Source organism: Anoplopoma fimbria, chromosome 3, assembly GCF_027596085.1.
Source record: "Anoplopoma fimbria isolate UVic2021 breed Golden Eagle Sablefish chromosome 3, Afim_UVic_2022, whole genome shotgun sequence".
Taxonomy (NCBI): Eukaryota; Metazoa; Chordata; class Actinopteri; order Perciformes; family Anoplopomatidae; genus Anoplopoma; species Anoplopoma fimbria.
This window is the reverse complement of record NC_072451.1, coordinates 6,874,468-6,898,121: the sequence shown is the minus strand read 5'-3', so window position 1 is coordinate 6,898,121 and position 23,654 is coordinate 6,874,468. Positions and strand designations below refer to the sequence as shown.

Here is a 23,654-nt window from a genome sequence, read left to right as displayed (position 1 = left end):
TTTATGTGAGGTTTTGATATGGCAGATTTCAGAAACAACCAAACATTTTATTACATTAAACATTTTCCCTGCAATTGGATGCAATTAGGGACCATGACAAGTATTTGCTCCATCAACACCCTTTCTGACGCACATTGCTACATTCGATATACATATTTGGCAATCCAGCAGAGCATGTCGTCAAATGATAAGTCATCTGTCCCTCCAATGACACATCTCACTCTGCTACATTAAAGGGGGCCTCACCTTCTATCCAGGAGGTATTCAACACAGGCTGTTTTTTGTTACTCTGAGCATAAAGGCTTTCTTCATCACTTCCAAACTCTGATATTTTTGTCTTGTGGCACTTTTTCTCGCTCAGTCCAATGGGGACCTGCCAATCTCCCACAGGGTACTGGAAGAAATAGTGCGGTATTTGAAGCAGCACACTAACTCAGCCATGGTTTTAAATTAAGCGTGATGTGGAGGGGGGGAGGAGGAGAAGAGGGGGGTCTCTGCTAAAATCCTTTTGGCTACATCGGAAGAAAATAACTCGGATGTTAGTATGAATGTGGAGACTCTCACCAGGCTGCGCATTTCCAGACAACCTTTGGATTAAGGAGCTAGGATCACATGTACATACGTGAGACACGCTCAGGGGAGAGTGTGGAGGACTACAGTGGGAGTTTGTGCAGCTTGAGCCCGCATTCATTTTCAACCACTATTCCCACACAGCTGGTTTCAAGTCAGAAGTGATTAGCAGTAATATTTGAAAGGAAGGTTATAGTTTTTCGGGAACTTAACTTTGGTGTTTACTATTTGGCTTGGCCTGTCACACATTTATGTACAACCATCTGGAGCCAAATACAACTCAAAACTCTAAGAAAAGGTCATAGCCATGAATGTAAACAATATAGTCCAAACATTTGGTCAAAATTTGGTTCCCCTTTCATTGATTGGACTGGATGTTTAATTAGCTTACAAAAATATGTTAAAAACAGACATTGTTGCTCTCTATACCTGTAATGCACGTAAGGTTACCAGCGGAGGAAAATACATACATTGATTTAACCAAATGTGACAGTGACATTTATAAAACAGCAAGCAGACACAATCCGCATCAAACATTTCTGTCATCGGTAGGAACACGTGTCCGATGCCATCAGGGTTAAGCTGAAAGCTCCATACTCCAGCAGTTAAACCAAGGTTGCCGAACGCACCACGGAAGAAACACAAACTGTCTTTGAGGGTTCAAATGGGGAAAGAAAGCGAGATCCGTATGATGTCTGTGTGGCAGAAAAGGAGAGCATTTTTTTTTCTTCTGCAGGCTGCTGTTTGTCTCATGTGACAGGAGAAGGTAGGGCTCAGCTGGACGTGAGGTTGAGCAGGAACCAGCCAGTTCTCCTGGTTAGTGTCTAGTCTGCGCTTGTCACAGAGCCTGCAGGAAAACATGCTTGGCTTGTCTCATCACGTCACTGCAGAGCCACAGGTCATGGTGGAGAGACCTCTTCAGCGATGCCCTCGGCACCTATGTATTCCTCCAGCTAAGTGGCCAGCCAGGACACAACCTACACGAGCAACATAAACATCTGTGCAGCCTAAACATGACGTTTGGAATGAGCAATAGACAGCTTGCATCATTATTTCTGTCGTCTGGGGAAAATCAAAATTCTACTTGTGTGTCGTCAAAGCTGGAAACATAATGTTAACAAATGACAACCGATTTGTTGGACAGTGTTTTCAGTTTGTCTATTCGGTTCCCGTTGCTCAGCAACTTCCGCCACCCTGAGGGACACTGCGCAGGGGACAGAGTCGTGATAGCCCGAAGCGAGACAGAGTTGGGAGAGATTGAGTCCGAAAATTGCACAAAAAAAAAAAGATAAATATGAAAACCTGCTTGGCATAGCTGTGCTTCCCTTGCTTCTTGCACAGTCCTTACTTTGGATCAAATGTTGTCTTCTCCAGCTGCTGCTCCGTCACTACCCTGCGGCATTCCTTCTCGTACTTCTGTTCTGCCTCCAAAAACCTCTGGTTCATCTCAGTCCCTCTGGAAGATTCAAGCTCTGACAGTTAGAATTTTGTTGGAAAATAACACCATTCCTCTTGATGCTGACTGTATAGATGGACTAATGAGACTTCAGGTGGACATAGACAAAGGAAGAGATACATTCACTTACTTACTTATTTAATTTTAAAATGTATAAAGTAACCCACAATATATAACTTTTTGCATTATTCATTCATGACGAAATCTAAATTTGCATTTTGTAATGTTATGTGATTGTAGTGAAGAAAAAAAGGTAGAAAAAGACTGTGCTTTAATTTCTGCTACAATTGACGCTTCATTTAGAATTTTAATTTTAATAATGAAATTGCCTGAGGGCTGTCAAAATCACTGTACAACTTGTGGTTTCCGTGCACCACCCAGTCATGATTTGTACTGAATAAATGAATAAAATGAACTCAAAGACCTAGTGGAAACAACCCTGCAATGCTCAGAAAGCAATAACAAGCGTGCCTGGCCTTGAAATGGGTTTTGACAATGGACACTTTAAATTTATGGAATATTTCAGAGGTGCAGCGTTGCAGCATTCCCTCACACCTTATTAGAATGGGCCATTTCGATTACTGTGAAACACAAAAATAACAAAATAACCAAATGAAAATAATATTCACATGAAAAGAATAGCATCTCAAGAGTTCACTGCTCCTCATGTGAACCATTAAACAGACCTGCAAACAACCTCTCAACGACACTGACACTTCTGGAACAACATTGCATTCTGTTATGCTTTTGTTGGCAGAACGGCAGTCGTTTAGGTGGAGAGTCTAGCTTTGGATCCTTTTCACAAGAAATGTGATAATGTTGTGCTGTTATCTAAGTAATATCTGCCTCCATCCTCAGTGAGAAAGGTAGCAGAACAAAAAAGTCCCCTGCTTTTGAGGACTGTCTGTGGAAAGTGCTGCTGGCACAAAGCACAAAACATGTTTTGTTTTGATGTATTTTGTTAGAATCAATAGCAATTGTTTTAAAGTTACAATAAAGTGATGAACTGCATGTCAAAAAACAATGTACCACTGACATTTGAAAATTGAGAGCAATAAAAAAAACAACCAATGTTTTCAGTGTATATTACTTTGTCTGTAGGACGTGAACCATCTCAAGGAGCCGGTCCTTGTCCAAGCAGAGGAGTTTGTATTCATTACACTGGGTCATCAGGGCGCTCACATCAGCTGAACAGTGTGGACATCTTGAAGAACTTGGGCCCCTTGGACACATTAAAAACATGTTTTTTTTTTGCGGACCACAAGTTAATGTGTAACAGTGCATATGGAACTGTACAAATAAAGCAGCTTGATGTGAACTTACTTGAATTCTATACTGCTTCCCACAGCAGGCAGCACCAGTTTATGACCAAACTTAGATATTGAACTGAAAAAAGTTGACATATTAACAGAACTCTGGCAAAACTGAATAACCTGATCACAGAAAGTCCCATAACTGGTGGAGTATTAACTCTAATTTGGCCAGACATGATGCCTTAGAACCAATTCTTACTGTAGCAGTTAGCAGAGGAGATAAGTTTAAGATATAAATACAAGGTGTGTCAATGACTAATTGAATTTAATAGTATTTAATGTGTCCGTGCACGATTACCAGCCTACATACCCTGAAGATGTTATTCTCTTGTTGATGTCTCCCTCTTCAGGGGTGATTCCTGAACTGCAAATCGTTGTCTTGAGGCTGGACTGTCTCTCAGCACCCTCTTCCTGCAACAGCAGCATTGAATATGAATGACTAAAGCATAAGGTGAAAAGTTAAAATGGAAAAAATAACTTTTAGATTAAAATGTTAACGTAAAGTCAAATACAACATAATTTTGTAATTTCTAAGACTTTGCATTTATTTAGTTTTTTCACCTTGACAGAGAGCTGCTGGATCTGCTCCTCTAGCTCTTTGATCCTGGCCTCTCTTTCAGCGCCTATCTGCTTAAGGTTCTGGATGAGAGCGTTGTGCGCCGGAGGCTCACTGCTCAGCTGCTGTCTCGGACTCTGCTGGATCTCCTTGGTCTGCACGTTCTGCTGCTGGCCGATCCGTCTCAGCACCTCCTGCATCTGAGTCTGCTGCTTCTGCAGAACGTAGAAGAGGCACTTATTGCTAAGAGCAATGTAGTCGAGCGTACAGAAGATCTTTCTTTCTGCGGTCTGTGGCTCATTTTGGATTGTAAATGGGATGTGAAATCCCTCATTATTTCTTTTTGTTATTTGGTACGTGTAACAAGAACTGATTTGTGTAGTTGATAAACCATTAAATGTTTAAAACATGTCATACCTTTCATGGAGCATTTGCTGCTCAACAACAAATTGGGCTTTAATCACGTTATGCATTCAACCATTAGCTCACTATCAAAGCTTCAATATTAAATCTATTATGGTTAAATCATATTCTTCCAACTCCAATTTCAGCACTTTGAATGCTTATCTTTGGTCAACAAAACTCCATTCATTTTGGCTCATGAAAAGGCCGCCAAAGCCTTCAGAAAAAAAAATATATTTTGCCAGATGGTCAACCTAAGAATATGTCTGCATTCAGATAAAATATCAAAGAATAACTGAAAAGATGTTGAGTTGCATGCTTTAGACGTCTCTGTAAAACTGACATATACACAATTTGTGTGTGTACACATAATAGAAGATACACCAAGTATATATATATTTTTTCTTTTATCTATTTCCTTACCAGCAGAGCATCAACAAGCTCATCATCATGTTTACCCTTCTCCAGGAGGGTGGAGATCTGGGCCTTCAGAGATTTCATCTCGGTAGACAGAGATTTGTTCCTGGCTCTAGACGCGTCTAGCTTTTTCTTCACGTCCTCGTGGTCTTTCAGGAGGGCCTCATAGTCCACTGAGATCCTCTGTTCAGTTGGTGAAACAAAAAAGCAGGGACCTCGTCAGCAAATTTATTTCGGTCAGTTAATTTTCAAGTATTGTATACACACACACACACACCTCAAATGCCTCCCTTTTCTCCTTCTCGATGGTGCGGATGTAGCTGATGTTCCTGTCTTGTGGAGGGGTTTTCTGAAGGACCCCCATGCCCAGAAACTCTTCCTCTACACTCAGGACGCTCGGCTGTCTTCGCTGAGTGGACAGGTTCAGCTGCTGCTCCAGATCCCGCACCTGTTGCACAATACCCAGTTTTGTTCATGGTGAATTCCGCCGTTTGTTTCATATGTCCGCTATCTCATATTAGTAACTAGGATATTAGGAACTTGTTAACCTTATTTGGAAAGCACTAAATATATATATATATTTTAGCTTACCCTCGTCTGAAGAGCCAATATCTGCTGAGAGCGACCTCTAAAGCTCCCAGGGCAGTTTAGTAATTGCTGGAAGCTGACCTCCTCTCCAATCTCACTGATTAAAACCTACAACGACAGTAGCGGTTCATATTTTGGAATACAGATGTCTGTGATGATTCTCTAGGAAGGAAAAAAGAAAAAGATTCTACCTTCTGAGCTACTTTCAAATCCTGTTTGGCAGACTGAACCTGGTTGCGGTACTCAGTCACTTTCAGCTGGGCAGCAGCTAATTTATCCTGCAGAGATTTCACAGCTGGATTTTCCTGCTTTTGTGAAAAGATGGATAGAGTTGTCAACCTTACAGCTAGTAAGACATAAAAATATAATTTTGGTGAATGTGACTTTTCATATGATTGATTACCTCACAGTCTTCGATCGACCTCTTATTCTGTGACTTTGTATCAACATTTTGCCCAGTTGGAAAGTGCACCAAAGCCACCTGCAGCTATGGAACAACATACATTTAGATTAAAAAGAAATTGAGAACCTCTGTGTGTTGAAATGATGAACATCCATCTACGAATCAAATTAAATGACAAACCTAACGCAACACTTTGTTACCTCTTTCTCGAGCTCTTTGACTCTGTTGCTGTTTTGCTTGGTTTTAATCTTTTCTCGCTCAATTTCAGCAGTTAGCTCTCTATTCTTCTTGGACAGCTCAACAATCTTGGTGGCTGCGATATCACCTGCCAGGCCTGATGTGCCTAAATAGATGAGTGGAAAAGTCATGAGGAAGCTGTGGTATTTCTATTATGTTACTGTGGAGGCAAAGATGTTGTATTTATACCTGCTAAAGCCAGTCGTTCTTCTTCTCTTTTCTTCTTCAGGTGTTTTATTTCAAAATCCTTCTCACTCAGGAGTTTGAAGAGCCGACCATTTTCATCCTTAAGCTCCCTCAGCTGGTCCAGCAAATTCTGATTTTGATTCTTATCCTGTTGCAATCTATAGGGAGGTGATACAAATGAACACTGAATAGAAGAGAGTGATTCATTGCTTGCATTGAGTAATCAGGTCTTAAAACATGATTATTAAAATCATATTTCCAGAGAAGAATTATTATGTTTGCTTATTTATATATTTTGTTTTATTAATAAAGCATAAAAAAACCCAATTCAAGCTGGCAAAATATATTTCCGCCTTCGTAAGACTCACCTGTGTTCGAGATTGTCTGCCTGAATACCTTCATTAGATAGATCCAAATCATCCTGGCCAACATTGACATCAAGCCCATCTGGTTCTTTCTTCTTTTTCCCGTCCAGTTTTCTTTTCTCCTGCTGTTTTTGCAGCGCTTGGAACTGAAGCCGCAAGTCATTCAGTTCATCATCATGCTCCATGATCTGTGATTTATAGCATAAGGAATCCTAATAAAACTTATACAAGTGGAAAATGACAGAGGAAATCAATAGTGTGACAAAAAAAATGTCTGGAAATTTGGTTATAGTCAGATAATGGATACATGGATATAGATTCCCTTGGATTTGCAGGCTGCTTTGCAGTTAAGTAAATGGTAAATGGACTGTACTTGTATAGCGCTTTTCTAGTCTTCCGACCACTCAAAGCGCTTTTACATTACTAATCATTCACCCATTCACACCCATTCATACACTGATGACAGGAGCTACCATGCAAGGTGCCACCTAACCCTAACTAACATTCACACACATACATACAGTGACAGGCTGCACGGTGGTGTAGTGGTTAGCACTGTCGCCTCACAGCAAGAGGGGCCTGGGTTCAATTCCCGGGCTGGACAACCTTCTGTGTGGAGTTTGCATGTTCTCCCCGTGTCAGCGTGGGTTCTCTCCGGGTTCTCCGGCTTCCTCCCACAGTCCAAAGACATGCAGCTTAGGTGCATTGAAGACTCTAAATTGCCCGTAGGTGTGGATGTGAGTGTGAATGGTTGTTTGTCTCTATATGTCAGCCCTGCGACAGACTGGAGACCCTGCCTTCGCCCATTGACACCTGAGATCAGCTCCAGCACCCCTGCGACCCTTAACTGGATAAGCAGGTTACGGAAAATGGATGGATGGACATACAGTGACAGCACTTGTTTGTTTTTTACTGAATTAATAAAATAATTACCGTTTGACTTATATTTCTTCAATCAGACCAAGTCTAAAAACTTCTGCTCTTCTTGGAAGTCCATGACCATCAAGCATAGGTTTATCATGAATGACCCCACTGACCTAAATATGGCAAGTCATGATCCAGCAGATGCAAACTGACTGCTTTGGTGTTGTTAGCAAAAAAAAAAGAAAAGAAAAACAAACTAGAAAGCAAGTGTTGGAGCAATAAGCAAGATAATAATAAATAATAATAAATAATTAGATTTACTGGGAGTAGGAAGCTTTTAGAAGTCTAATCCCAGTCTTCCAACTCTGTACAAAGCAGCATGCATTAAGGTTGTATGAAGAGGAAATATCTCACCAGTCATTAGTCATCCCAGTGCCGCCCTTGTTGACACATTAGAGGCTGTAATCTCACTGCGTCCTTTAGTAACGTGGTGGCAGCTCCCTCACTGATTGCGAGCGACGCTCCTGTGTACATAGCAACGGTACTCCCGAGACGCAAAGCGAAGATCTCGCGAGAGAGCAATTTTGTAGTCTCGGGAACAAATGAGACAGACACCTCAGTTCACAGGTATGGTGAGTTAAATGTTTTTCAATGTTTCAGTTTCTCACAAGGCAGTCATTTATACTGCTGCTGTGTTAGTTGTTTATTTATTCTGATAATAGTTCATGGGAAAAATTAATAAACCACAACCAGCTCTGCTCCCAGCAGACCACATGACACATGACAATAAAAACACTGTGCAATAATAGTTAAAATAGTTTTTTTCTGTCTGTAAATATTATATTTCAGTTATTGTGTTTTCTACTGTTTTTATTGCTTATTTATAATACTTGTTTTTTTTTATTTTTCATTTTTTTTTTTTAAATCTTGTCTTTCTTTACTATGTCTCTTGTGTGCACTTTACTCTCTGCTGCTGTAAGCCTGCAAATTTCCCCGCTGCGGGACTAATAAAGGATTATCTTATTCTTATTCTTATTCTTAAAGCTGCAAATGAGGAGAAAAGGTAGTGATAAACAGCACAGGTGGAGTTCCTCTTGGCTGATTGGAGATTAATGCTTTGGTAAACTCAAAGATACCAAATGAATAAGTGTTTTCCATGATTTCGTGTTTTGGTAACTTGTACATTCAGTTTTGCTGTTTAGTTGTTTTGAATATGTTGACATCATAAATACAGTTTAAAAGTTAAACCCCAAGAAATCACAGCAAATTATATATTTGTTTAAAGCAAATCACCTCGAGGCATAAAAGTGTTTGAAAAAATGCTAAGACCCATTAATTAAGTGTGAGTATAAAAGTATTTATCATATGCAAACATACAATCTGGTCAAACCCTTTATTATTGAGCAGCTTCATACATGACCACAAGAGGGCGACAAAGCAGGAATGAATGCCAAATACACATTACAGCACTTTCATTTTATTTATCAATTTTGAAGACACTATGTATAGGTACATTCAATCCATGTTTAAAAGGCCCATTCATATTATGTCCTTAGTTATAGTCAACACTAAAAACAGAAAAATTAAATACTATTTCTCATTTGATAGTGAATCCCATAGAAGCTTTTCAAGTACATCGTTCATCCTACGGCCCTGGTTCGGAGGTAAGGAACAACCTGACGGATGCTTATTTGGTCTGATTGTGTGTATATTGTATGAGTGACTAAAGCTGAATAGCTGTGTGTCCTTGGGTGTTATTGTGGCTAAACAGGTATGCGATTACCCAACGCTCTCCAATTTCATTATGGGCGGATAGGCAAACACACTGGTGTAACCTGATTAAAAAGCAGTTGGCATTATAAAACTCAGAATGTCCAAAGTCACAATGACACGGCGTTTTACAGCATCTTCCCCACCTTCAGTTGATGTGATGCATTTCCTGTTTAACCCTGATCTTAGGGTGGGACATTACACAAGAAAGTATTCCAAAGCATAAAACACTAACATATCAGAAGGTTTATTTGATGGTAGGGCAGAGATAAAAAAAATGTTTGGAATCTTTGGACACCAACTGTTGCACAATGAAGTTAGCACTAACCCATTTTGAATTAGTTTTAAGTTTTAAGTAGACCAAACAAATTCTACACTGAAAAGGACATTTCTCTAGGAACACCTAACTTAAACAAAACAGTCTTAAACATTACCCTAATCAAATATTTTTTGTAATGTGCTGTCTTTTTTTTGCCATTGAATTGTTATACTGAGAGGTGTTTTCTAACACAGACTAACTGTTAACTATTGCTAGACTGTATACGTTTAAGCTTCGCGTACATAATAAACTGCCATTGCAACTTTCATATTTGTTATGAATAAGCTACAACAGTCCACACATAATTGCAATGCACTTTGGGAAGGTTTCAAAACATACACAACTGAATTTCAAAATTACAAGAAATTTTATTTTCAGAAAAAAAAAAAATACAAATAAACTTTCGAAATGAGCATGTTCTGTATTTGTACACAACATTAAAAACTCTACTTTGTGAATAACTTAACAAGGCATCTGTTTTAAGAACATGACAAGGTAGGCTATATGATATTTTATAGGTTAGTCTATAGGTGTACCTGGGTTTATCTCATGTGTCTCATGAGGACTTGTATTGGACCCCTGTGTATCACAACATAATGATACAAATATGAGAAGAAAAGACTTATTAGTTTGAATAAAGGCTATTAAATGAAATCACAAATGCATTTCTTAAAGAGACCCATGTGGCTTTGTTTCATGATTTGTGTTCCTTTTGCCAATTTCCATGTGATAACTTTAAATATTTGCTTTATGTTATAATCTGATATTGCACATCCTTTGTGTGCTTGCTGTTTGAATTATGTGATCGAGTAGTCCTCGTCTAGACCACATCTCTGGGATGCCCTTTAAAAACAATTGGGCTAAGGTGCAAAACCTTTTCCATTTGGCAAAAATCCCTACATTAGTACATTAAATAATCGCTGGTGTGACACAATAAAATAAATACGAGCGAAAAAAATATCAGCCTACCTGATCTGTATTGGTGGTTATTTTTAAATATAGGCTTAGCCGAGTCAAACTGTTGCTACATTTTCTAGTTTTTGATTTTTCACTCACACTCTGTTCAAATAGGCACCAACAAAACTATCAGTGATGCCACCTGTCAATCAAGTTGTCAAACCCACTGGGCTTACAAAAGCATACCCACAGAGTCTCATCAGAGCTAAAAGAGCTGAGACCTCCTCATCAATACGGAAGCGATAGCTCGCCCCTCTTGTACAGTACCCGGAGGATATCATATGTAATCAATAACATCTCTATTTACAGTAGCGGGCAGCTGCTGATGTGCGCATACACAAATTATGAAACATCTGTAAAAATAAATGTCTAAACACCTTAATATGAGGTAATATTAAGGGACGTAAATTTCAAAGTCCATGTTCACTTGTTTTCCACCGCCTTCTGTTCCTCTCTGGGCTTTACAATATAATCTCTGTACATTGAATACAGGACCCCTAAAAACACAGAAACAGAGGGATAAATTACACAAAAACCCGTACATTGACAAGTTAAAATGGTCATAATGTAACAAACCGAAAAAAAGCATCCTATTAAAAAACAAACAACAAATCAAAGCAGTTGCAATGCAACTAAGATCTGATAAGAAAAATGAAATCCAAGCTACATACCAACAGTCATGGCTCCCACCACGAAGCCTTGGGCGGCTACACGCATGTGGATCAGGTGAACTGACATCTTTGTGTCTCCCCGACTTTTCATTTTCATCAGTCTGTACCCCACAATGGCAAAGAACCCAGCCATCCCTGCAAGGAGCAAAAAGACAGACACATTTACATACATGACTCACTAAAACAAAGTCACAGAGTCACAGCTGAACCTCATACAAGGGAGGCTGTGGCGTAGTGGAGAGCAAGGTAGTTCTCCAATCAGAGGATCGGTGGTTCGATACCCGGCTTCGGCAGTCGATGTGTCCTTGGGCAAGACACTTAACCCCAAGTTGCTCCCGAAGGCTTGCCATCGGTGTGGACTGGATGTTGCATGAATGTTAGTTAGAGTCTGATGGTGGCACCTTGCATGGTAGCCTGTCATCAGTGTGTGAATGGGTGAATGATATGTAATATACTACTGATTGTAAGTCGCTTTGGATAAAAGCGTCTGCTAAATGACTGTAATGTAATGTAATGTAATACAAGTTACTAAAAAGTGACTTTTTTTTTTTTTTTTTTTTTTCCATGATGTAACCATTAGGTCACAATGTGAACTTACCAATTGGGACAAATGGATTCTCCTTTGCTTTTCGGATGAACTTGGATTCATTCTCGTCATAGGAAGACATCTTGACTAAAGAAAAAAAGAAAAGGAAAGTTATGTAAATTATTGGTATAACTTCTATTTTATTCCCCAAAACACAGCTTTTTTTTTAAAAAAAATTATTTTTAGATCTAAATACAACATGAAGTGCATAGAGGTTACCCATGAAGGGCAGCAGTGAGACACGTCGCTTTATAGGCCTTAATAAGATAAACCATTGAGCAATGCCAAGTTATGGCCTGACCTCACTGTTTGGGTCATTTTTATCAGGCTAAATAACAGAAAGCACGCACTTAATATAATACAACACGAGAACAGCTTTAACATCAGATACAAACATTCATTATATCACAGTAGGCTGAGCTGAGTCTTACCTGTTTTAGGATTTGTGTTGCACTTTGAATCAACCCACAGATAAATTATCCAGAGATGTTTTGGGGAGTCTTTAGAGCCGCAGGTCGCATGTAAATTGGGAGGAAGTAGAGAGCCGGCTTCGTTATGTAAGCGTAATCTCACGTAGGTTTGACGTCAGCAGGAGTTATCGCGAGAGTATTGTGTTCAGGTCACCGGAGAAAATGGTAAAATACAAATACCGCGCCTCCATCTATCTCAGTTCAAGTTCTGATGCGCTGTTTTGTGTAAGGCTTTGCATTGCTTAACTTGGCTGGACATCACATAACATGATCTGCGCACTGGCAGCATAACATGGTCGCTTGTTATCGTCAGCGCCGGGGTTTTCGAGCGTTGATCGCAATAAATCCGATGTGTCATGAACGCAGCATGAGTTGTACAATCGCCGAACGAAAAAAAACAAAGATAGTGAAACGACTGTGAGATAGGCGCGTAGTCTGTTCCGCATTGAAACAAAGAAAGCCTCTCATACTGTCAAACTAATCATAAAAATATTATATTTTATTTATTGTCAGAGAAGCTAGAGAAACCAACAACCTATTTCTATAATACCACGGTGTTTACGGTTATGCTCTCTCCTTATGCTATTCTCTTCCGTACTGGTATATAAACGAAGGTGGAGGTAGGAGGAAGTGAATCCTCTTGCTTCACGTGTTGATCTCTGGACTGATGTGACGTTTGTGACAGCACGTTTCAGTAACGTGCTGCATGCATCCTGTTCAGAACATTGTAAAAAAATAAATTTAAAAAAAACCCTAAAATAATCTGTGTCAACTGGGCCACATTTTTAAGTTAATGAACCACTTTTAGATAACTTGAAGTAATACATCTGACATCTAGTATTGTTAGTAACCAATGTTTTATTAGTATTGTAATAAAAATGCACTTAAACATAATATAATTTGATAATAATGATAATATGTTATTACTTATTTTCACCATTTTTTTTATTTTTTTTTAAACAACGAAATAGAACAAATCAGGGAAACAACATACACATTTGGTCAAATTAAACAAAAAATATTATTTTTTGCAATGTGAACCTAACACATACATATGTCATTGACAAAGACAGAAAATAAATAAAATACATAAATAAATAAAATTAAATAAATAAAACATAAAGGGGGCTCAATGTACAATTACAGAGGATGCTTACTGAGTTAATTAAGAACAATCTACTCCAATACATGTTATTGCTGGCCATTCATAACCCAAATTTGTAATAGGGGGGACAGCTCGTTTACAACCTCATCTAGGGCTCCTTGCAATACATAAACTAACCTTTTGTAGGGAGGAATTGATACTAATTTATCATACATCTAACCAAACATGTCAGATTAAAAGGCATACAGCATGAAATTTAGCAATTTCACAGCATGTTATTTATTGTATACAATCAAATGGATATTATCCTGAATTATGGTAGCATAAGTCTGTCTGTATGTATGTTTCCAAAAAAAGTAAATGACAGTATATGATTCAAACTTCAGCATTTGTAGTATCTTGCCCATGAATGTAATTTAATGATAAATAATAATAATGCTTTTCTTCCTTGAATCCTACAACTTCTAGTTTCTTACGGAAATAGTTTAATAAACAACCAAAGTGGTATACTTGAAGTTTATTAAACATATAACTATTTGCTTGGCTATGTAATAATACATAACATACTAACATACTAACAATAAAACCTAAGCCCTGAGCAGACCAAGGCCAACTTAAACAAATGTGGCCATCTCAATTTTGTAAAGCTAAAGCAGCAGAATAAATCTTTACTGTACCTTAATATAAGCAACTTGCCATGTTTTTTTCTTAGAGCTTCTGGTTTGTGTTCCCCCTTGGGAAGTGAGAATTAAAAACAGCTTTGAAGCTCTGGTGAGCCTGTGGCATTTCCTTTATTCAGTTGTGGACTATCAGCCCCACTGATCATGTCCCAGGCCCTGCTGTGCAGGAGGGAGGTCTGCAAATTACCATCACTTATATTCCAGACAACACTCATAATTGAATAAACACATTTTATATTTATTTTCCTGTTGAGTATTACATAGTGTCAAAGCTCATACTGTATTTTCTGCCAAACCAACTTATATGTTTCATAAGTCTTTTCAGACCTGAAGAAGTGATTTTTAAAAATGACCAACTAATAAACCTTTCACTTTGCCTTGTTCACAGCACAGCACAGACAAGGACATGACACTGAAATTCAAAGAACGGTTCCAAAGGAAACTGCCTCAGTCAAAGCCCAGAATCATGCAGTCATGCTGTAAATAAAGAAAACATCTCCACCCAGTGGTGAATTAGCTAACAAGTAGCAAAGTTAGAGTGCTCAGTTTTTTTTTATTTCCTGTAAGCGCCAAAGTAAACTAAAAGTGTTTAGTTTATTCAGTCGCACATTCGTATTTGCATATGCGTGTGTGCTTCTTAGTTTAAGCTCATATTGTGACTGTCCTTTATGAGAAACTGGTGTTTGTTGGCATTTTCAGTGCTACAGAATATTCATCAGGTTACCTCTGCTATAGGGGGCCTGTATGCAGCAATGTTATGATGAATAAAAAGGTCTCCGGTCATCTTAAGCAACCTACAAATGTCGATAATAAAAAGTTATAAGGCCTAAAATATATAAAATATATTAAAGGTTTGTCATATTATCAGAGGCAACCCTATGTGTATGAGTTGCTGTATCAGATTTCATTAATAGACTTTTAAAATAGTTTTAGTGTGTCCATTGCATGTTTTTACGTAACCCCTAGTTGAGCTGTTACCAGGAACTCAACCAGTGAGAAGTTTACAAAAAATAGTTTTACAACTTTAAAGAAACAGTTGAAATGAAAATGATAGTTACTCATCACCTGAGTAATAATAACACCAAGTCAGTGAGTTTCATCTTAGCTAGTTGGACCTGAAAGTATCAGTTTTCCTGTTTGGGGGTTTCTTCTGACCTTTGCTCTCACCTCTAATCATTTTTTGGGCCCAAGGTGAGATTTTGCTTCACTTAACAACCAAATAATTGCTCCACCTTTACCAATGATAGAAGTATATAATGTAGCTTCAAAACAGAATAACTGGGTAGATAAATACATTGCTACAACATGATAGATTATAACTATGATCGGTTCTGTCGTGTGACTGCACTTGTCTATTTTGCTCAGTCTTAGCTGCTCTCTCTTATGCCTGTTTATGTTGTTTAACCCAAAATGTCCACACTGAACTGGATCCATTGATAGAAGAAATATCTTATTCAATTTCTGAGTAAGAATCATTTAGTTCGAACAAACTAGAAAAGCACAGTTTTACTTTCAATATGACTTACATTCCTCTACTTATGAATCACAATCAACATCTGAACCATTTATCCAACATTAGAGAGCTTTTCAAGTCTTTACAAACAGTAATTTAGTATATCTTCTATGAATAAAGTAGGTTTCACACAGTCTGGACTGTATGTCAGTCTCTGTTGTGACTTTTTGTAAAAAAAAGAAAAAAAGAAAAGATTCCAATAAGGCATACATTCCAGCAGGTGGTGCTACATGTCCACTACGGTCTAGGAGCAACACATTATGGACTTCAGATATCAGTCAACTCAGACATTTATGTTCAAATACAATTTGTGAAGTTATCATTTTGCTTCTTTCTGCTTTTCAATAAGTGGCAAATCAGATACTGTAAGTATTGCTCTAAAAGTACTTTATTTAAACAATGTGGAGAAAAGCAGAATAAAGAAATGATGCAGTTATCTTGTTTATACTTTAAATGTAATGTTTATACTTTAAATGTAAAAAAGTAGCTTCTGTTTTACAACTGCGCATACATTTGGAATCTGTCAATGGAGTTTCACTAAAAGGCAAAGGTCAGATTTTATCACGTGTATCATAGATTTTGTACATATTGCTAACATAAAACCCTGTAACTACAGTTCAATAACATTTCCGCCTTTTATATGACCAAATGATTACATTTTATGAAGCCGGGGTCTAATGATCTCGTGAGGTGGCATTGAAATATATCGTCCTTGACTGACGAAACCCAATCTCTTGAACCTGCCTGTGTAAGGGTCATCCAGCTACTTCGATAAGCAAGGCATTTAATCAACCAAATGAACTGTTGCCAGGGTCAGGGTTGTACTCACAATCAATTGGATACGGTATGATTAATTTGATATAACTAAATACAAATATATGTCGGAGAAATTAAACTGTATTTCTTAAAGGGAGCATGTGTAGCATTTGAGGGGATCTATTAGCAGAAATTAGTATAATATCTGAATTTCTGGTTCTAGCGAGAGCCTTTAGCATTTTTACATCACCTAAAGGCCACCTTAGTTTTCTGGTTCTCGTGAAATTGCTTCTGTTTCTAAAGTAGTGTTGTTAAGGATGACACAGGCACCTCGCAGTCTTAGAAAGGAAGGAGTGAGCGACCACTATGCTAGATGAGCACTTTCCCAGCTCTAAGCACAACAAAAGGAACATTGGGGATGTTTTCCTAATCTGTTAGGAATGCACATGATGTGTACCTATTGTCACAACTTTCATTCTGCCCAGACATGTTCTTTTTACTTGTTTTGCTGAACCACATCTGGAGATTTGACTGATTAACAAGATGTATCACTTACTCGTCATGTCTGTTTCATTTTTGTGTCAACAGCTTCTGCTAGAAATAAGACAAAACAAGTTATATTATAACTTGGCCTGTTTGTAAAATACCTATGATTTAATTTTGTTTAATGCAGAAAATAATACACTTGGTTGACTGATGTTACACAGCGGAAGTGTTTTCTCATGTTTCTTGTCTTCTCTTAAACCATTTGACTCTTTTCTGCTTGAATGAAAAAGCATTGCGTAACCAGTTCCTGGAATGCTGCAACTGATCCCACATGTGAAGGGAGGAGCAAAAGTCTCTTTAAGTACCATGCAGGATTTGAGCCTTACCTCCATATCACTGTGTCTGTCAGAGAAATCAGACATGGGACTGCTGCTGCCGATCATTCTTGGCTTTCTTGCCGCTCTGATTGGAGGAATGTACCTTCTCGGTGTGTTTCGACAGCGGCGCTCAGGAGAACCCCCTTTAGATAAGGGGCCTATTCCTTGGCTGGGTCATGTCTTAGAGTTTCGCAGGAACACCCTGAAGTTCTTAGAGAGGATGAAGGAAAAGCACGGCGACGTGTTCACAATACAGCTGGGAGGTTTTTACATTACGTTCCTGCAGGACCCGCTATCGTTTGGGTCGCTTGTTAAGGAGAGTCGAGAAAAGCTGGACTTCAGCAAGTTTGCTGTGCATTTGGTGCGCAAAGTGTTTGGTTATCACGCTACTGAGGGCGAACACAGTATTCTCCAGATTTCAAGCAACAAGCACCTCAAGGGGGATGGCCTGGAGGTAATGACACAAGCCATGATGGGTAATTTGCAGAACCTCATGTTGCACGACATCGGCTCTGCTGCAGATCAAAGCGACTGGATTGAGGACGGACTGTTCATTTACAGCTACAATATTGTTTTCAGGGCCGGCTACTTATCTCTGTATGGCAATGAGCCACACAAGTCAGACGGAAGTGAGGAGAAAGCCAAAGAGAAAGACAGAGCTGAATCAGAAGCCTTATTTTACGAGTTTCGTAAATATGATCAACTCTTTCCCAACCTGGCTTATGGGGTCCTGCCACCGAGGAAAAGGTTGGAGGCAGAGCGGCTGATGGGATTCTTCTGGAACAATCTGTCAGTGCAGAAGATGAAGACCAAAGACAACATCAGCCGCTGGGTTTGGGACATCCAGCAGGCCAAAGAGGAGATGGGAATGAAGGAGTCGATGATAAACAGGTACATGTTTGTGCTTCTGTGGGCCTCTCAGGGCAACACAGGGCCTTCTTCATTCTGGCTGCTCCTCTTCCTCATGAAACACCCCGAGGCCATGAAAGCAGTGAAGGAAGAGGTCGATAAGGTTCTAAAGGAATTCGGACAGGAAGTCAAACGCGGTGGCCCTTTAATCAACTTGACCCGTGACATGCTGATGAAAACACCGGTCCTGGACAGCGCTGTAGAAGAGACCCTCCGCCTCACCGCTGCACCTCTCCTCACCAGAGCAGTGCTTCAGGATATGACGCTGAAGATGGCAGACGGGCGAGAGTACTTCATACGCAAGGGTGACAGAATGGCAGTCTTCCCTTACATTGCCGTTCACATTGACCCAGAGATCCACCCTGATCCGCACTCATTCAAATATGACCGCTTTCTCAATCCAGACAGGAGCAAGAAAACCGATTTTTACAAAGCAGGGAAGAAGGTGAAGTACTACAACATGCCCTGGGGTGCTGGGGTCTCCATGTGCCCCGGGCGCTTCTTTGCCACCAATGAGCTGAAACAGTTTATTTTCCTCATGTTGGTTTATTTTGAGTTTGAGCTGAAGAACCCCGACGAGAAGATACCTGAAATTGACTTCAGGCGATGGGGCTTTGGATCGATGCAGCCCGACAGAGACGTTCAGTTTCGTTACAGACTCAGATATTAAACCAAGCAATCGTTGTGATTTATCTTCTCTATGAGCTCTTATTTGACAGATATGTAGAAAACATGAGATTCCACAATAAAGTGTTATTTTTATGTTCATATCAATGATGTGATGAAAACATTATGGATTTTGGTTATAGCTAAATTGTCAGCCATATTCCAAATAAGAACTACAATCGATCCCTCCAAGTGTACTGTACACAAATGCACTGCTATTATCTATGCTTTGAACATTTTATGATAAATATATCTCACTCTGCATTCTGCTTGTAAATCAGAGAGCATTTCAATCCAATCAAGAATAATTCAGTTATCTTTGACTAAACAAATACTGTATATTGTTATAATATTGTGAATATGACTGCTTCTTTGCACAGCTGTTCCAGCATGAAAAAAAATTCAAAAAAGCAGAGATGCCATTACTTTAATATTGTACATGTATTTCTGTTAGATGGTCTTCATGATGGTAGTTGGGTATCCTTGTTTAACCTTTGTAGCACAAAAAATGCCTCTCTGTTTGTGTAATCTTAAAATCAGAGAGGGACATTGTTATCTAGCTTTACTCTAAGGTGGTTGTGCTACTTAATATGTCGATCAAGTACGCAATCTGTTTTTAAGGTTGCGCATGCATGGAACGTCACTGGACTGGTTTCACTTCAAGGTCATGGTTAAATGGTGCAATAATGCTTGTCTGTTTTTAGATTATTTTTCAAGATGTAATAAAACTATATTTTATCAAATGAGACTGGAGTAGAAACAAAGTACATTGTCCTTGACTGGAAAAACCCTGTAAATACAGAGGTCAATGTAGGGGTTCATTATTAGCATTATTGTTTTACAATGTGAGAGAGAGAGAAGAGAGAGAGAGAGAGAGAGAGAGAGAGAGAGAGAGAGAGAGAGAGAGAGAGAGAATGAATCACTGTGTGTGTAAACTTTCTGTGGAAAGCTTTGTCTCTGACGTTTGAGCATTATATCATATTAAAATCATTTTGGTAGTTATGCATGATTCATGGTGTACTTGTGACAGCAACCTGGTCTCCTACAAAATATGTTCCTTCGCATGCAACAAAAGTGCCTTGTCAAATTCATTTTGAGGGAAACAGATTTTGGTGTAGACAATTTTGGTGTATCACAAATACATTTCTAATTATAGTCCTTGGATGTCTATATAGGGAGGAAGTTTGGGGTGGATGGATCAGTCACTGTTCTTGTCCCTTTTTAAAAAAAATGTACGTCTGTAAGTCAAATAACTAACAGACATACTTAATGTAAGATAAACCATGATGTTTTTACTTGTATATCCGAGTAGTTTTGTTCCCTTCACATAACAAATTAGTTTTTGTTGCATTTTTTCTTATCTTTTTTTCAATTTACAAATTTAATCACGTTTAAAACCGCAAACATAATCCGGGAGAAAAAAGTTTACCTTGTATTTTGCATTGTATTTAAATTCATCTGGGTCTAATTCCTGATAACTTTTTTTTTAATTTTACAGAGAGAGATCGTCTGCTGAGGCCATATTCTCACATTCACTCTCACATTTACAACTATATCTCTGTTGTTATATTAAGAAAAAACATTGCACTACATGTTCCTCTATTGGATGTGATAAATACATGCTTTAAAAAGGCTTTCACAACCCACTTAAATTCAAAATTGCCTAAAATGTTAACATTTGGGAGATTTTTTATCACTATGTTGAATAAAACAACTGCTTTGATGTGGGTCAAAAAAACATGCACTGCCTTTGAAATCCTGTTGGTGGAATGCTCAAACACACAAACAAAACCATGCACACATCTGGTACTAATGCATGCCATGTGGAGGAATGTTGAGAAAAACAACCAAATGGGTTGCTTTGTTTACCCCTTTATCTAGCCTGTTTCTCCGGTATCTGGGACAAGGTAAGTGGCCAGGAACACCCGAAACTATGTGATAAGCCTGCAGTAAATACTACCTTTGGTAATCCTATAATTACTGCCTTTACCGAATTTACAATGTGTAATGTGAGAAAAAATATTAAAAGCAACTCTCAGGTTTCACCTCTCAGGTTTCACCTTTATTTGGTCTTTTGGTGTACTTTTGCCTTGTTTATGTGATATTAAACATGTTTTGGACCAGTTTAATGAATTGTAACATGTTAGAATATTAACAAACAATTGGGAAACAATGTGATTTATTGGGTGTTGCCCAGAGACAACTCATTGATGTGGCCTCTCTGTTTAGACAATATTATTATATTATATATTATTATATCGTACTATATTATTAGTAGTATGTATAACTAGATTATTACTTTTATTTTTACATTACTGTATTGTTAATTATAATTGACTCTATTACATACTGCACACACTAGATAACTGTTCAACTGAACATAATATATATATAAATAATATATATATATTTATCTCTAAGTATTTTTTATATATATATATTACTGGAATTTCTGAATAGAAAATGTGTAAACCCGTCAAATGAAATACCGATGTGTATTTAGTTAATTTTTACCTAAAGGCCGAGATGTCAGTACGTCTACGTATGTAACACACAGTCCCTTATGCAGGTTTAAGGTTTACAGATGTATCAGCAGCCATGATCAGAGCCACTGATGGTGCCAAGCTGATAAGATAGCTACCTGTATGTAGAGGCCTCGCTTATCTTTATGTATATGTTAGAAGCAGCCACGTGGCTATGGGTGTGCCCCATACAGAGGTTTGTATGATATCTTACAAACATTTTGTGCGTTTCCCTATGAATGTTAGCCTTCTGCTGTGGTCCATCAGAGCAGTGTAAATCTAAACGACAGGGAACCATGCTACAGACTCAATGTCTGGCAGAGTCCTACACTCTTACAGATGTTGTGGAACAGATTTTGGAATGTGAAAGCGGATCTGAGAGTGTTCAATGTGTACCGTGGTTGTCCTTGAACATACGAGACCACCCTCCACTCGGGGTGGATGACCTTTCCTGCCGACCTTTCCCCAAGTTACTCTGATTCCTTTTTTTTGTTTTTGAAGAGAGGCTCAGACACCACGTCCTGTCCCATGCCTCTCGCATTAACCTACCTTCAAATGTTGGCAGATAACGATTTGTCTCTTTATCTACAGTTAATGTGCTCTTTGCTGTCTCGCCGTCCTGCCACTCTATTAGAGAGGACGGAAGGACAGCAACTTTACTGCCAAATCCCTTAAGACTTAAAGTCTTAACAGACTCCTTTAGTTGTGGATCAATTATCTTGAGGGTTTCTTTCCTCTGCCTCATCAGAATGAGGCAGAGGAAATGATTCATCAACTGCACGTTTTTTCTTTTGTATGCACGGTAATAATGAAACTGACACAGCAGCTGCTCATTCATTACAGATGGCACTTGTAGAACATGGATAAGTCAAAACAGCGTTTCTCTCGCTGGCTCTGTGACTCAATCACACAAGCCGACCGTGCAGTGGGAGTCTGTCTATCTGCAAGATGTTTCTGAATCCTCCTTGTCTCATACAATTTCATATCTGCTCGACGGCAGAGGAAGTTTCTGGTCTGGCACTATTGCGCACATGTCAAGTGATTCGCCTCTACTCCAACCATCACATAGTAGTTTTTTTGCACAGGGACCATTATTGAACATGATCCATGTCCCACTCTTCTGCAGTGTCAGGGCTGACTTGGTGTTAATCATGGCACAGCCGGTGCCTCCCTTCCTTATTACACATATCATTTATTGTTTGTGAACTGGTCCATGTTGTCCGCTTGTTGACCTCGGTGTCACAGTGGGGCGTAAACTACATCAGCTAACCCAATAGTGATAGCTCTTAGAGGACGACGCCTATACGATATAGAACGTTTCTATGAGTAGAGGCGGAGCCCTTTAAGTTGTGGGCCCCTCTGGCTACACCTAAGCCGGCTGCAGAAATGCTGGTTTTGAATTGGGAGTAAAACAGTGGTTGAGCGACTGTTATATGCAGCAAGTGCGGACATAATTGGGGCCATTCACAAGGGCGTGAAAGAAATCTTGAGTCCTCATGGACTTGGATGAACCCCACTAGTGACAGCTCTTAGAGGGCTACACCTATGCTCATAGAATCTGGAGTTACAATATGTATAATGTTCATAATCTTATTTGAGCAAGTTTACTAAGCACTATTTTGCAAGTTCTGCTGGGGCTGGTGGGAATGTCCTAATGATGGCTCTAGATTAAAAAAAAGTTAATGGATATGGTGGCAATAAAATAAATTTAATAGAAAATCTATTTGTCTGGAACAAAGTGTTTGATTAACAGACAGACCAACATGCATTTGTTTTGCCCCCTGCTTTGTTTTTAATCATGAAATTTGTTTAACTAAGTTTACAGACTACATTTTATGGATATATATATATATATACAGTCAAATTTAAGGAAGTTAACCTTTGATCGATTAAATCATCCCCTCACATTAGAACATGATATTTGGAAATGTTTGCTTAATGCTTAATGCTTAACAAGAGCCAATTCAACCTTGTCAAATTGTGGACTGGTGACCTGGAGAATCTCATGTCGGGACAGTGAACACTGGAGCTCATTGCCAAATGAAATAGAGTGGTCCTGTTGAAATAATGATGAAAACTGTTGTTTTTTATTGTTTTAATGTAATGTGTTGTGCCCATAGTATTTGTAGTTCCTTGTATGAATAAAAGTTCATAAATATCACAAGTACACGTATGTTAAACTTCAACAGCAATACATTTCTGATAAAGAAAAAAGGGAAAAAGGTCGCCAAAAATAAAAATAATATCAGATCTTTGGCATGCCATGGCACATCAGGAATCACCATATTCATCATAATTTCATCACTTGACAAAAATCGCCAGCAGTAACCAGCTGAGGAAAAGCTGTCCACAAGCTTTCTTGGCCTGAAAAATTAGCTTTGAAAATAGCAAAGAAAACCCATTAAAATCTTCTTCTTTTAATTTTTTGTTTTGTTTTGCTTTCTTCAACACATGTATCAGAAGATAGATTTAAGTGGGTAATCAAATGTGTAGAAAACCCCTGATATGCA

General features: G+C 38.7%; 3 protein-coding genes and 1 long non-coding RNA gene across 4 annotated transcripts; 2 read left to right on the top strand and 2 right to left on the bottom strand.

Annotated features, from left to right (window-relative positions):
- Positions 1 to 947: 947 nt before the first annotated feature.
- ccdc13 (coiled-coil domain containing 13) lies at positions 948 to 7,859 on the bottom strand. The gene is made up of 14 exons (XM_054596507.1): positions 7,772 to 7,859; positions 6,497 to 6,681; positions 6,132 to 6,286; positions 5,906 to 6,048; positions 5,706 to 5,789; positions 5,494 to 5,610; positions 5,306 to 5,410; positions 4,992 to 5,162; positions 4,721 to 4,897; positions 3,901 to 4,110; positions 3,650 to 3,750; positions 3,350 to 3,412; positions 3,117 to 3,248; positions 948 to 2,026 (listed from the first exon to the last, which is right to left on the bottom strand). Exons 2-14 carry the CDS (start codon positions 6,676 to 6,678, stop codon positions 1,915 to 1,917), a joined length of 1,752 nt encoding a protein of 583 aa, XP_054452482.1. The 5' UTR covers positions 6,679 to 6,681; positions 7,772 to 7,859; the 3' UTR covers positions 948 to 1,914.
- A 67-nt stretch (positions 7,860 to 7,926) lies between these two features.
- On the top strand, positions 7,927 to 9,804 carry LOC129088819 (uncharacterized). Its single transcript, XR_008531115.1, has 3 exons — positions 7,927 to 7,984; positions 8,612 to 8,699; positions 8,966 to 9,804. It is a non-coding gene; the product is annotated as an uncharacterized LOC129088819 (long non-coding RNA).
- A 628-nt stretch (positions 9,805 to 10,432) lies between these two features.
- On the bottom strand, positions 10,433 to 12,470 carry higd1a (HIG1 hypoxia inducible domain family, member 1A). Its single transcript, XM_054596052.1, has 4 exons — positions 12,092 to 12,470; positions 11,673 to 11,747; positions 11,075 to 11,209; positions 10,433 to 10,900 (listed from the first exon to the last, which is right to left on the bottom strand). The coding sequence occupies exons 2-4, from the start codon at positions 11,740 to 11,742 to the stop codon at positions 10,827 to 10,829; spliced, it is 279 nt and encodes a 92-aa protein (XP_054452027.1). The 5' UTR covers positions 11,743 to 11,747; positions 12,092 to 12,470; the 3' UTR covers positions 10,433 to 10,826.
- Positions 12,471 to 17,079: 4,609 nt separating this feature from the next.
- Positions 17,080 to 19,368, top strand: LOC129114977 (5-beta-cholestane-3-alpha,7-alpha-diol 12-alpha-hydroxylase-like). Its single transcript, XM_054626803.1, has one exon. It carries the CDS (start codon positions 17,091 to 17,093, stop codon positions 18,624 to 18,626), a length of 1,536 nt encoding a protein of 511 aa, XP_054482778.1. The 5' UTR covers positions 17,080 to 17,090; the 3' UTR covers positions 18,627 to 19,368.
- The last annotated feature ends 4,286 nt before the right edge of the window (positions 19,369 to 23,654 follow it).